We start from the raw sequence: 15,069 nt of genomic DNA on the forward strand, positions 1-15,069 counted from the left end.
TGTACTAAACGTGTTAATACCGAATGTATAAATGTTCCCCATTTTGAGTAAAGGATATAAATTGGATATAAATTTTGAGTAAACGTTATAAATTGTTTTAGGGTCACGTGACCAAAATGTGCGGCAAAATATTTTGGCAAATTAATAACAACACCGATGACAAACTTTCTTCTAAGTTTCATGGACATTGGACAAATGCTTTCCTTCAATGAAAATATGCATAATAATTAGGTTGGTCAAGCCTTTATACACTTGAGTATGAGGACGGACAAATCGACAACAATCCCAAGATAATTTAGATGATAACTTGCTTTGGGACCCAAAGAAATATATATTTATTAGGAACAAAGAACAAAGAACAAACAGGTTTTGCCTGAATTCTGAACAGCGACAGAGAGCGGAATAAATATAAAGGTGGCCCAAAATGTTCAGCAAAACAATCAAGACAAAGGAAATCAAAAATCGCGTATGAAACGAGTGCGGACTATTGGAGTGCTGAGGTATTGGTCTTTAAAGCAAAAGGTGGGGGAATTTCACGCAATGGAAGCATGAAAAGAAAACTCAATGATGCAAATAAAATGAGACACATGGTAGCGTTGGAAAACTGAAAGAGCTACAAAGGCTCTCTGTAACTTTCACAGGAGCAACGGTAAATGAAAATTCATAACCATAAGCATATCGAGAGAGTAACGCCACTGATACTGCGATTTGCTTACAGAAAGAAAAGGATAGACGGCTCTCCAGTGGCCTGATTTGGCACACGCAAAGCAAACGCCAGGCCAGTCTAGTGTCTTCGACCAAACTTTCCTTGGTTTTAACAAAATCGGTGCGTCCCAACGCAATAGCAGTATCCTCTACTACTTCTAAAATTGATGCTAATCAGGATTATCACATATTACATTTATTTGTAGTTTCCCTGTACATCGAGCCTCGTTTTCAAAGCGAGTTCAAGTGCAACTTTTCACCCACAATAAGTTATTTCTTGCAGTCATTTTTATAACTAATGTCGAAATTTTGCATGGAAGAATATGATGCCGCAGAGACAAAAGTAGAGGAGACTTAAAAAGCTAGGCACGCATACGTGTGGTGGTGAAGTAACACAGAGCTTCATAATTGTCAACTGAGCTGCGGTTTGTCTTCCAGGAGATTCAAGTTATATTTGCGTAATATGTAGCTCTAATAGTACACGATATTGTTTTGGTATCGTATATCATTATAGTGCCATGGTAGATGTCGTAGGTAAATATTCCCCTGAGAAGACATGTGGTTACTGGTAAAATACTAAACCCAGACAGATTGAAGAAAAGAAAAGGGAATCGAGGAACATTGGTTTCGAAGCTGACATGTTGATCATTTTGAAGTTCCGTTACAACTTCTTTTTTACGACAAGTTTAAGCGTGCACCCTGAGCTTCTGACAGGTTTCTAAGAGAAAAGTTCGGTGAGGTGAGGCCCTGTCCGGCGGGATCAGTATTTGGATGGAAGACCTCAAAATATACGACTTGTCGTCAGAAACATCGGGAGGACAATTCTATTTTAACACTCAAAAATGCGAACTAAAATGCGAAGGGAGTTTTCAGTAAGTGTAGATCAAGAATAAAATATTCTGCCGTCAGCAACAAAATTTGCAACATGGAAACAACTTAAATTTAATTTGAACCGAGAATATAAAAAGTTACCATCAGCAAAAAAAATTTTGGGAAACTTTTGCTACATTCAATCTTTCTATTGTACTTTTGGCTGCACAAGTAAAGCGCAAAATCGAAAGTGACATTGCATTGAGCGAGCGCATTGATCAAGTTACCTTGCATGTTTACTTGCGAAACAAAGGATACCTCTGTGTCAAATTGATGGCAAGACACCTGGTTTTTGTTTTATTTAGTTTGTTTGTTTTTTCTTTTAACTGCTTTAAATATTGACAAGAAATGAGCAAATTCAAGACAAAGATCACAGTCGCCCAACTCTTGAGGTTGACCATTGTTTCTGCAAAGTCAAAATGTAGTTATTTATCACCAGGTAATTCCATCGTTTCGGAAATAGCAGCTCCTTTTTTATTCATCAGCGTCTCAAATCATTGCCGATTTTGGGGGCTCATTTTGTTAAAACTCAAGCACACTTCCAACAGACCCGTTTATGTTCGTGAGTTTGGCACGCAAGGCAGGCTTACTGTCATGACGGACTCACTCGTACACTCTAAGAACCCGGTGACATAATGTGCAGTGCACTACCACAAAAATCCTTCGTTCATTTTGGAAAGATGTGAAAATCATGTAAACGATTTTTCGAGTTTTTGTTTTTGTTTTTTGGTTCTAGTTGTGTCTTTCAATTGGAAAAGACCAAAGCTCTACAAGCTAAATATCAGAAAGTCTACTTCCATATATATAGTCCAACTGTTTAGCTCAGTCGATTACAAGAGCGTTTCTCAATATACAAATTTCCTTGGTCTTTATTAATACGCTTTATTACGGAGCAATCTTCAAATGACTGTCGACATTAGTGATTGGTATTGGTGTGGCATCTTTTAAATGGTTTTTATTCTGTCCCTCGTCATCATATCTTTTGTCTATGACGCAGTTTTGTCGCGTTTGTTGATATGATAAAGTATTTTAGTTATTAAGAGTTTTTAAAGAAAAGAGTGGTGATTCGACGGCATCTCCATTTTTATCGCTATCACCCTGAAAAAGGCTTTATTTTGTGTCATTTTGTGCTAACTGATCAATAAACGAGACGATCTCCTGTACATTTGCATTTCCTATCAAGGAGAAATTATTTGGTGTCTCTTTACTCCAGAATGATTACACACGAACTCCTCTGTTGTGCCATGGAATCTCGAACTCATCGTCTCCAACTAAAATGGAAGCACTTTTACTTTATATTACACCACAAGGATTAATACTTTGAGCTTTGCTGTCAATCAAGTTTATTGTAAAACATCATTCATCTTTTAACTTAACAACACTGGAGTCTAAAAAATGACAAAGCTTTGCATTATTCTAAGCAAAAACACTGCTTCCATGGTTCTTGCAAGGAGATCAGGATGCCGCGAAAAACAAATAAAGAAAAAGACTCTTCTGTACTTTTGTCACTAACGCCTAACTAGACTGACAAATTTTATTGCATAAACCGAAGGGGTAAAGAAATCATGTAACTTACAATTCGCTAACTTAATCCGGAAATATGTTAATCTAATATCTCAGGCAGGAACTCATTGTCAAAAAGAAATTAAAGAAAATAAAGAAATTATTGTCCGGTATGTCTCACTCAATACATATTATTCAGTGCTGGCTCATCGATTAGGCTCCTTACCGCTTATGCAAATGAGGTAAACTTGCAAACAAAAAACTCTCCTAAAATGCAAATAAATTTTGAAACAACATGTTTGTAGGACTAGTAGTTGTCTTATCGACTGTTCTACTTTACTGGTTCTGTTCTCCTCCTGCTTCATGGCTTGTCTGTTTGTTTTGTTCTTCACTTTGAGTTTCGCCTTCTTCCATGGTGACATCCACAGTTCTTTCATTTGGCAAAAGAGCTGGATCACGAGGCGCTTCTATGGTCAATATGCCCTCTGTGGACAAGCTTGACGTCACTGAACCGAGATCTGCGTCATCAGGAAGAAGAATCTGACGATGGTAATCACGTGACCATTGCAAACCGCTCTCCTCTGATCGCTGTTTCCCAGTGACCGTCAGCTCTTTTCCTCGAAGTTGGACTTTGATTTCTCCCGGCTCAAATCCACTGAGATTTAACTTGACTGAAAATTTCCTGTCTTCCTCTTTCTTGCTGTCTTTCACCCGCTTGATTCCTTCGAGTACCAACGCTCTTCCATCGTGACTCGCCTTTGACTTCACTGAGGTTGGATCAACCCCTTCTGGGATTTTGAACACTTTCTTGAACTCACTGTTTTCGAATCCATTTTCGTCTTCTGATCGATGCTGGCCATGTAACGTAATCTTTTCATTGTCGACATCCAGAGAGATATCTTCAGGTTTGTACTGGTTTAGAGGTACTGTGGCGATCTTGATTGCACCTTGGGCGGACTGTGTTTGGCAACTGTCTTGATTTTCCTGTTCATATCCCAAAGCAATTTCTCTCCACAAGTCATCAAAGAAGCGAAATCTTGGTACAGTTTGAGTGTAGGAACTGTTGTGGACGAAAGCAAATCATTTGTTAAATGAGTAAATAGTGGTCGTTCAAACATTTTCAGGAGCAATTTGATAATAAAACAAACATCTTTCGTCTGCTAAAAAAGAAATCTATTAGCAATAAAGCTGGGATGCTTGCTAATATAAATAGTGTAACTAATTGTGTTAGGCTAGTTGCGTCAAAGATAATCAGTTGAAGTGGATGAAGGAAATTACAACGCTACATCAAATGAAAAAAATAGTGATTTCAAGGGAAACCTACAAGGCGTATCTATGAGAAAGTTGCAAGAAGTCAGTTGAGCTAGTCAAACTCGTCCGGCGAGAAAAAAGCAAAGCAAAAGGATCTCAAGAATTTAAACGACTTACCTGGTTGGAAGTCTGAAAACGAGAGCCATGTGTTTTTGAACTTTGTTTCTTGTAACTTCTTCTCTATTCAACACTGATTCAAGTCTTCTTCAGAAGCGGTTTGTGCAAACTGTAGAACACTCTTTCAGGGACGACATTTTATAGCCGAAGTTTTGTTTCTAGAACAATCCATCGTTACTAAAATTAGAACATTTTGTCAGTGCTTTAAAATAATGACGAGCAAAAGATTTATCGTGACAAAAGGTGACAAGATAAAAATAGTGTTGTTTTAGTAGCTTCTGGAAAAATCACGAATTTTCTCGTTCTCGGCGGAAAAATGTCAACTTGAGCATTTTAGGCAGCCCGAAAGGGGTGTTGGGAGAATCTGACGTAATTTTCGAAGAACAAAAACAACTATGGCGGATGTGCTTACAAGCGTGTTGTCCTGTGATAGAACGCTAGTAAAAGGAATATAACTTTGAAAACAGTGATATGGTGTTTCCTCTCTTCGTCGGACGTTACGAAGAAAATACCACAGTACTTATTACAACATTCTGTCGGCCATTTTCAACAGCAACTATCGAGCTGGACTGTCTCCTTTGACAGTGGAAGTAGACGAGTGGGCAAACTCTGCGTTGAAAGGCAAAGGAGAACTAAATTGGTTCGGTGGATTGATTTTGCTCACAGAAACGTAAGAGTTGCATTTCATGAGAGCACTGATATCGACATTCTCGCGTTGAAGAGATCTGTTTACAAACATTGCTTTTGCTATTGAAATTTGCCAGCTGATTTGCCAGCCACAAGAACAAAAGGATCGGAGCTTTTGTTTTGACAGCGAATGAGGCTGTGGTTGGCACATTAATGACAATAGGTGACTTTAACGATATCTTTCCTATTAACTATGGATTATGTAGACTCGAAATAGTTTTTCTTTCTTTTCACACAAATAAATATATTGTGCTCTTAGATATAGTTAGGGTAATCTTGTCGTGACGAAATTTGGTTAGAGCATTAATTAGCCATCATAGAATTCTCACATCACATTTTCTTCCAAAATACCTTTACCATGGCAATGATGTAAGGCATTTCTTTGAGCCTTGAAATCAGCATAAATTGCCTTGTTGAAAAAGGGGATGGTGAAATCTTCCCATATAGTGTTGTCTGATGATGTTAGAAATAATCTCTAAAATACTTAAAAATAAAAAAACATTTCTAGGCCAGGTTTACAGAAAAAATCATTTTTTTAAAAATATGTTTCTAACTTATTTTTTCACTTACAGATTTTTTTAAATTTTAAAGAAATACAGGGGTTTGTATAAGGACCGACGGCCCATAAAACGTGTGGGCTTCTTTGCTCATAGAAGTCGGCTAATTTTTTCTAGAAAGAAGAAGCAACTGGTTTGAATAGCATTGTAAACAAAAGAGATATAAAATCTGAATGAAAAGGTAATGATGACTTTGTTTTGATTCATAAAGGCCCACTGGTTTTACATTGTGCGTTAGTCATGTGAATGCTATACAAATTTGAGGTAATTTTCCCCAAGTTTCTTGATAGGTTTACACAGAATTTCTTAACATGCAAAAGTATGTAATTTTGTTTTAATCATTTGTGCATTGCTTGTAGGAAGTATTTGTGACTGATAATTTAAAAGTTGAATGAAAGCAAAATTTTCTTGAATGAAAAGCATGCTCTTTCATCCTCAATTTAGTTCCCAGAATGCTGAAAATCGCATTTTAGGGCTTTAAAATTTCAAAAATTTCTGCGGATGCACATCCTAGACACCAGCCCCTCCCCTAGAAAAAAAGGAATGATGTCTCCTTGTTGATACAGTCGGTTACTCTATTTAAAGCTGCTCGCTGCTTCATTTTTTATTGAAACTCCTGGAAAAAAATTTCAAATTAATTTAAGTTGACGAGAACGGATGTTTTATGAGTCAAATGAGTCAATTAGTCATGAGTCATTGACTCATTGACTCATAAATACTTGATACTCTTAAGTTGACATGCAAAAAATGAAACCAATTTTAAGTCCTGAGGCAGAGATATAAACGAGTGAAATGGCACAATCAGGAAATATGAGGGGGTTTTAAGATCAGCAATTACGCATATTTCACCCTCTCAGTCAAGTCTGTATGTGTGTGGAACTACAAGCCAACAAAAATGGATTTGAGTGATCTTAAACAGTTTGTACAAAAGTTTCGTAGTTTTTGATTAGGACATTTTGATTGATGAGTTGATGTAAGCAGCTAAAGTATTTTGTTTGTGGCTTATGCGTGCATACTTAGCTGAAAAGCCTTTTGAGCCTCCTTAAAATTAATGTGCAAGGTTATTTAATTTAGGAGGGTGCAGTAGTTACTAGCCTTGCCAGTAAGGAGTCGCGCTACTATCTGCACAAAAATAAGCATGTTTCGAAAATTAATACAGACTGTGGTAACGGTGTTTCTAAGCTCATTCTTGATTCTGTTTGACCAGAAAAGTTTTGGGCTTATCAGTATGTGAGAAATATTATTTTATATCATCTTATTTTAACCAAGTGAGATTTTGAAATTGTTGAAGATTGTAATGTCATCAAGACTGGAAAGAATGTGGTTTTGGTTAAGGATGTGGAGTATCCTCTAAACACAGTAGACTAATTTCGAAAGCTGAGAACTTTGTACTGCATGTTTTAATGTGGTAGCATTCTGCTTAACATCAGTCAAGATCCCAAGACCTGTCTGGGAACCCAGCTGGGCCACATCTCATCAGAAAGAGGGAATACTAAGAAAAGAAACTTTAAGAAGAATCCAACCTTGGGTCCTTTTCATGTTTGACCTTTAGTAGCTAAGGGAGCTTTATTATAGACCAAACCGAATTCCCCATTCTTTTTAATTAAGCTCTACATCCACTCAAATATTATGTGCCCCTTAAATGTTCTATACTATCTTAATGTCCCACAGCAATGGTGAGAATTTATCAATGTGTCATGTAAATTGACTTAGGGTGCTTTCTATACGAAAGAACTGACTCAGGCCAGACCAGGAATTTGAAAGGACTAACTCTGCAAGGCATTAAGAAGAATATGAGAGATTATCATGCAAGTGTTCCCTCAAACTGTTGCATTTTCTTTGGAAACTGATGGGTCTGGTCGGCCAGTTCTAACAAAAGGAAAGCTCCCTTAGACTTGGCATTACATGCATTGAACTAGTTGTTGATGATCTACTCTGCTCCAAACAGATGTTTGCTGGAGCTTCTGGCATTTCTTTTCTGCACAGATACCACATTTCAATCTATTTGATTTGATTTGTTTTCTTATTTCTAGGTGGAGCAATCTGGCCAGGCTGTCATACCTGCCACATTGGGTGTTTCAATGAATGAGTGTGGCCTTTAGGACCATGTATATTGGTCTGAGATTTTAATAAACATAACTTGAACTTGAACTTGAAATTATAATGTGTTGAACAATATGTGATGTTAGGTAGGGTCTGAGGCTTATGATGAATTTGACCATCTGAATTTCTCCTTTAGGAACCATCTAGTAAATATAGTCTTATGCAGATGTCATACAGAGGCAGATCATGGGGGTCTAATTTTTGCATTGTAATTATCCTTGATTTGAACTAGTTTTTCTCCCCAGTGAACTAAAAAAATAAGACTATTGTATATACGCATTGCGTATCTATAGTATGATGTGCAAGGGGAGTGGGAAGGACTTTCCCGTGACTCACGAGAGAGTAAAGTTGTGTTCTTCAATTGCTGTGCTTTATAGTTCTCCATTACCATATTTTGGCTATGAGGATGGCTGAGATCGTATCCATACCACCGTTCGATCCATTTGACCTTGGTTTTGGTGTCATCTTTGAATGCATGTTCTTATTCATCACAGTCACCTTAGTTGAGTCAGATAGTGATTTATTCTTTGGAGAAGAACTTAGAAAAATCGATGTTTGTACATTGAATGTAAAGAACGCTCTATTGGTTGTACAATCCCATTAATATATGTCTTACCCACACTAACGCCGTCCAGGAATGTTTATAAATTTTAAACAGTGTGATGAAACTGTTAATTAATGGTTATGCACTTTAATGTTTGTTTATTGTCTCTATTGATTTTCATGATGGTGTTAATGACTTGAATGTTAGTGCAAATGAAAGTATATTTTCCTCTTTTGTATGCCAAATGACGCATACGAACATATGAAAATGCTATTAAATGTAAACAAAAATGCAAAAATCGTTATTGAATCTGAGTTACGTGCAAATGTTCGCTTCTTGGCGCTCATGAATGCATCTTCGCGCTATTGGTCGTCAATTCACGCAAATGAATGCGTATTTTCTCGTAATGAACAGCATAAGGTGTATTAGAGCTACATATTACGCAAATATATCTTGAATCTCCTGGAAGACAAACCGCAGCTCAGTTGACAATTATAAAGCTCTGTGTTACTTCACTACCACACGTACGCAATGCGTGCCTATTTCTTTTTGACAATGAGTTCCTGCCTGACATATTAGATTAACATATTTCCGGACTAAGTTAGCAAATTGTAAGTTACATGATTTCTTTACCCCTTCGGTTTATGCAATAAAATCTGTCAGTCTAGTTAGGCATTAGTGACAAAAGTACAGAAGAGTCTTTTCTGTTTTTGTGCACCCTCCTAGATTAAATAACCTTGCAAGTTAATTAATTTTAAGGAGGTTCAAAAGGTCTTTCAGCTGAGCATGTGTGCATAACCCACAAAAGCAATACCTTAGCTGCTTACATCAGCTCATGAATCAAAATGTCCTAATCAAAAACTACGAGAATTTTGTAAAACTGTTTGAAGGTCACTTAAATCCATTTTTATTGGCATGCAGTTCCACAAATGCACATACATGTACTCAAAGGAAAGTGTGACGCATGCATAAGTGCCGATCTTGTAACCCCTTCATTTTTCCTGATTGTGCCATTTCACTCAGTCATATCTCTGCTTCAGGACCTAAAATTGGTTTCATTTTCTATGTCAACTTCAAATAATTTGAAATTTATTTTTTTTTTAATTAAAAAAATTCTGTGGGTGAAAAAATAGGTTACAGGCATATTTAATTAAAAAAAATTGATTTTTCTTTAAAACTGGCCTATGAGATTTTTTAAATTTTATTTTAAAGTGCGACTATGCCCAAAACAACAATTTTATTTTTCTTTGGATTTCAAAATTATATTAACTAAGCAGTAACTGATTGAAGTTTTAAGACTTGATTTCTTGAGAGAGCGGGATCGAGGAGAAAATGACGTCAAAGACTCACTAGTTTAAGAATGCAATGCATGTGTATGAGGCTGAATTAATATGTAGCATGGGTTTTTTGGGCTTTCACACTTTGAAACTTGTGTTTTAAACATATAATTAGCTGCATTTGCATCCTGAAATTTCAAGCTAGTGAGTAAATGATGTCACCTTTCCCTAGATGCAACCCTCTGACGTCCAACCGCTCAGTTTGCCAGAACATGAGTAATGGTGGACTGTGAAATCCAAAACCTACACTCAAATTAAATAGCCTTTGGATAAAAATCAAAGCTTAAAATTATTCTGGTAATTTTTTGATCATAGTGGCACTTTACAGTGAGGACACGTGAACCGTGAACATTTGATATTTGTTTGTATACATTTTTTAGTGACCATAGAATGCGTGCTCGTCCTCTTGACAAGAGTATTTAGTGTTTTTACATTTTAAAAATGCTACCGGCAACACTATGCAATATAAGAAGAGCTTTTATTGCATAGTCGTCAAAAAAATGTACAAAAAATATGTCAAGTGTTCACGGTTCGAGTGTCGTTATTGTAAGTATCTTAGAGATTATTTCTAACATTATCAGGTAACGCTGTATGGGAAGATTTCAAAGTCCCGTTTTTTCATAAAAAGCCAATTTGTGCTGATTTGAAGGCTCAAACAAATGCCTTAAACCGTTGCCATGGTAAAGGTATTTTAGAAGAAAATGCAATGTGAAAAATCTATGATGGCTAATTAATGCTCTGGACAAATATTGTCTCAATATGATTACCCTAACTATATCTAAGAGCACAATATATTTATTTGTGTGAAAAAAAGGGAAACTATTTCGAGTCTACTGAATCCATAGTTAATAAGAACGATATCGTTCACGTCACCTTTTGTCATTAAAGTGCCAACCACAGCCTCATTGGCTGTCCAAACAAAAGCTCCTTCGTTCTTTTGGTTGGCAAATTTCAATAACAAAAGCAATGTTTGTAAACAGATATCTTCAACTATTCTTAATCTAGTCTCCCCGGGAAACTTTTCGCGAGACTGTCGATATCAGTGTTCTCATGAAATGCAATTCTTACGTTTCTGTGAGGAAAATCAATCCACCGACAAATTTAGTTCTACATTGCCTTTCAACGTAGAGTTTGTCCACTCGTCTACTTCCACTGTCAAAGGAGACAGTCTAGCTCGATAGTTCCTGTTAAAAATGGCCGACAGAATGCTGTAATAAGTACTGTGGTCTTTCTTCATAACGTCCGACTAAGAGAAGAAACACCACATCACTATTTTCAATGTTATAGTCCTTTTACTAGCGTTTCTATCACAGTACAAAACGCTTGTAAACACATCCGACATAGTAGTTCTGTTTTGAAAAGTTACGTCAGATTCTCCCAACACCCCTTTCGGGCTGCCTAAGATGCTCAAGTTGATACTTTTCAGTCGTGAAGGAGAAAATTCGTGATTTTTCCAGAAGCTACTAAAACAACACTATTTTTGTCTTGTCACCTTTTGTCACGATAAATCTTTTTCTCGTCATTATTTTAAAGCACTGACAAAATGGTCTAATTTTAGTAACCATCGATTGTTCTAGGAAGAAATGGTTGGCTATAAAATTTCGTTCCTCAACAATGTTCTACATTTCGCACAAACCACTCTGAAGAAGACTTGACGAGACAAGAAGTTACAAGAAACAAAGTTCAAAAACACATGGCTCTCGTTTTCAGATTTCCAACTAGGTAAGTCGTTTAAATTCTTGAGATCTTTTTGCTTTGCTTTTGTCTCGCCGGACAAGTTTGGCTCAAACTTCTCGCAACTTTGTCATAGATTTAAGCTTACACCTCGTAGATTTCACGAGAAATCACTACCATTTTCATTTCTCTTAACGTTATAATTTCCTTGATCCACTTCAACTGATTATCTTTGACGCAACTAACCTAACACAATTAGTTACACTATTTATATTAGCAAGCATCCCACCTTCATTGCCAATAAATTTCTTTTCAAGCAGACGAAAGCTTTTTATTTTATGATCAAATTGCTCCTTAAAATGTTTGAACGACCACCATTTACTCATTTAGCAAATGATTTGTTTTCGTCCACGACAGTTCCTACACTCTGGGTATACCGAGATTTCGCTTTTCCGATGACTTGTGGAGAGAGATCGCCTTGGCATATGAACAGGAAGATCGCGGCAGTTTCCGTGATCAAACACAGTCCGCCCAAGGTGCAATCAAGATCGCCACAGTACCTCTAAACCAGTACAAACCTGAAGATATCTCTTTGGATGTCGACAATGAAAAGATTACGCTACATGGCCAGCATCGATCAGAAGACGAAAATGGATTCGAAAACAGTGAGTTCAAGAAAGTGTTCAAAATCCCAGAAGGGGTTGATCCGACCTCAGTGAAGTCAAAGGCGAGTCACGATGGAAGAGCTTTGGTACTCGAAGGAATCAAGCGGGTGAAAGACAGCAAGAAAGAGGAAGACAGGAAATTTTCAGTCAAGTTAAATCTCAGTGGATTTGAGCCGGGAGAAATCAAAGTCCAACTTCGAGGACAAGAGCTGACGGTCACTGGGAAACAGCGATCAGAGGAGAGCGGTTTGCAATGGTCACGTGATTACCATCGTCAGATTCTTCTTCCTGATGACGCAGATCTCGGTTCAGTGACGTCAAGCTTGTCCACAGAGGGCATACTGACCATAGAAGCGCCTCGTGATCCAGCTCTTTTGCCAAATGAAAGAACTGTGGATGTCACCATGGAAGAAGGCGAAACTCAAAGTGAAGAACAAAAAATACAGACTAGCGATGAAGCAGGAGGAGAACAGGACCAGTAAAGTAGAACAGTCGATAAGACAACTACTAGTTTCAAAATTTATTTGCATTTTAGGAGAGGTTATTTTTTGCAAGTTTATCTCATTTGCATAAGCGCTAAGGAGCCTAATCGATGAGCCAGCACTGAATAATTATTGAGTAAGACATACCGGACAATAATTTCTTTATTTTCTTTAATTTCTTTTTGACAATGAGTTCCTGCCTGAGATATTAGATTAACATATTTCCAGATTAAGTTAGCGAATTGTAAGTTACATGATTTCTTTACCCCTTCGGTTTATGCAATAAAATTTGTTAGTCTAGTTAGGCGTTAGTGACAAAAGTACAGAAGAGTCTTTTTCTTTATTTGTTTTTCGCGGCATCCTGATCTCCTTGCAAGAACCATGGAAGCAGTGTTTTTGCTTAGAATAATGCAAAGCTTTGTCATTTTTTAGACTCCAGTGTTGTTAAGTTAACAGATGAATGATGTTTTACAATAAACTTGATTGACAGCAAAGCTCAAAGTATTAATCCTTGTGGTGTAATATAAAGCAAAAGTGCTTCCATTTTGCTTGGAGACGATGAGTGGAGATTCCATGGCACAACAGAGGAATTCGTGTCTAATCATTCTGGAGTAAAGAGACACCAAATAATTTATCTTTGAAACGAAATGCAAATGTACAGGAGATCATCTCGTTTATTGATCAGTTAGCACAAAATGACACAAAATAAAGCCTTTTTCAGAGTGATAGCGATAAAAGTAGAGATGCCGTCGAATCACCACTCTTTTCTTTAAAAACTCTTATTAATAACTAAAATACTTTATCATATCAGCAAGCGCGACAAAACTGCGTCATGGAGAAAAGATATGACGACGAGGGACAATAAAAACCATTTAAAAGATACCACACCAATACCAATCACTAATGTCGACAGTCATTTGAAGATTGCTCCGTAATAGAGCGTAGTAATAAAGACCACGGAAATTTGTATATTGAGAAACGCTCTTGTAATCGACTGAGCTAAACAGTTGGACTATATATGCAAGTAGACTTTCTGATATTTAGCTTGTAGAGCTTTGGTCTTTTCCAATTGAAAGACACAACTAGACCCAAAAAGCAAAAGGAAAAAATCGCAAAATCTTTTACTTGATTTTCACATCTTTCCAAAATGAACGAAGGCTTTTTGTGGTAGTGCACTGCACACTATGTCACCGGGTTCTTAGAGTGTAAGAGTGTGAGTCCGTCATGACAGTAAGCCTGTCTTGCGTGCCAAAATCACGAACATAAACGGGTCTGTTGGAAGTGTGCTTGAGTTTTAACAAAATGAGCCCCCAAAATCGGCAATGATTTGAGACGCTGATGAATAATAAAGGAGCTGCTATTTCCGAAACGATGGAATTACCTGGTGATAAATAACTACATTTTGACTTTGCAGAAACAATGGTCAACCTCAAGAGTTGGGCGACTGTGATCTTTGTCTTGAATTTGCTCATTTCTTGTCAATATTTAAAGCAGTTAAAAGAAAAAACAAACAAACTAAATAAAACAAAAACCAGCTGTCTTGCCATCAATTTGACACAGAGGTATCCTTTGTTTCGCAAGTAAACATGCAAGGTAACTTGATCAATGCGCTCGCTCAATGCAATGTCACTTTCGATTTTGCGCTTTACTTGTGCAGCCAAAAGTACAATAGAAAGATTGAATGTAGCAAAAGTTTCCCAAAATTTTTTTTGCTGATGGTAACTTTTTATATTCTCGGTTCAAATTAAATTTAAGTTGTTTCCATGTTGCAAATTTTGTTGCTGACGGCAGAATATTTTATTCTTGATCTACACTTACTGAAAACTCCCTTCGCATTTTAGTTCGCATTTTTGAGTGTTAAAATAGAATTGTCCTCCCGATGTTTCTGACGACAAGTCGTATATTTTGAGGTCTTCCATCCAAATACTGATCCCGCCGGACAGGGCCTCACCTCACCGAACTTTTCTCTTAGAAACCTGTCAGAAGCTCAGGGTGCACGCTTAAACTTGTCGTAAAAAAGAAGTTGTAACGGAACTTCAAAATGATCAACATGTCAGCTTCGAAACCAATGTTCCTCGATTCCCTTTTCTTTTCTTCAATCTGTCTGGGTTTAGTATTTTACCAGTAACCACATGTCTTCTCAGGGGAATATTTACCTACGACATCTACCATGGCACTATAATGATATACGGTACCAAAACAATATCGTGTACTATTAGAGCTACATATTACGCAAATATAACTTGAATCTCCTGGAAGACAAACCGCAGCTCAGTTGACAATTATGAAGCTCTGTGTTACTTCACCACCACACGTATGCGTGCCTAGCTTTTTAAGTCTCCTCTACTTTTGTCTCTGCGGCATCATATTCTTCCATGCAAAATTTCGACATTAGTTATAAAAATGACTGCAAGAAATAACTTATTGTGGGTGAAAAGTTGCACTTGAACTCGCTTTGAAAACGAGGCTCGATGTACAGGGAAACTACAAATAAATGTAATATGTGATAATCCT

The 15,069-nt window shown here is 37.1% G+C and overlaps 2 protein-coding genes and 1 long non-coding RNA gene across 3 annotated transcripts; 1 reads left to right on the top strand and 2 right to left on the bottom strand.

The window, feature by feature from the left end:
• Positions 1 to 2,901: 2,901 nt before the first annotated feature.
• On the bottom strand, positions 2,902 to 4,842 carry LOC138026669 (uncharacterized). The gene is made up of 2 exons (XM_068874108.1): positions 4,507 to 4,842; positions 2,902 to 4,138 (listed from the first exon to the last, which is right to left on the bottom strand). The coding sequence occupies exons 1-2, from the start codon at positions 4,533 to 4,535 to the stop codon at positions 3,415 to 3,417; spliced, it is 753 nt and encodes a 250-aa protein (XP_068730209.1). The 5' UTR covers positions 4,536 to 4,842; the 3' UTR covers positions 2,902 to 3,414.
• Positions 4,843 to 7,783: 2,941 nt separating this feature from the next.
• Positions 7,784 to 11,042, bottom strand: LOC138026670 (uncharacterized). Its single transcript, XR_011127314.1, has 2 exons — positions 10,803 to 11,042; positions 7,784 to 9,440 (listed from the first exon to the last, which is right to left on the bottom strand). It is a non-coding gene; the product is annotated as an uncharacterized lncRNA (long non-coding RNA).
• Positions 11,043 to 11,124: 82 nt separating this feature from the next.
• On the top strand, positions 11,125 to 13,049 carry LOC138026668 (uncharacterized). Its single transcript, XM_068874106.1, has 2 exons — positions 11,125 to 11,456; positions 11,826 to 13,049. Exons 1-2 carry the CDS (start codon positions 11,428 to 11,430, stop codon positions 12,553 to 12,555), a joined length of 759 nt encoding a protein of 252 aa, XP_068730207.1. The 5' UTR covers positions 11,125 to 11,427; the 3' UTR covers positions 12,556 to 13,049.
• Positions 13,050 to 15,069: the final 2,020 nt, after the last annotated feature.

Source organism: Montipora capricornis, chromosome 12 (assembly GCF_036669925.1).
Source record: "Montipora capricornis isolate CH-2021 chromosome 12, ASM3666992v2, whole genome shotgun sequence".
NCBI lineage: Eukaryota > Metazoa > Cnidaria > Anthozoa > Scleractinia > Acroporidae > Montipora > Montipora capricornis.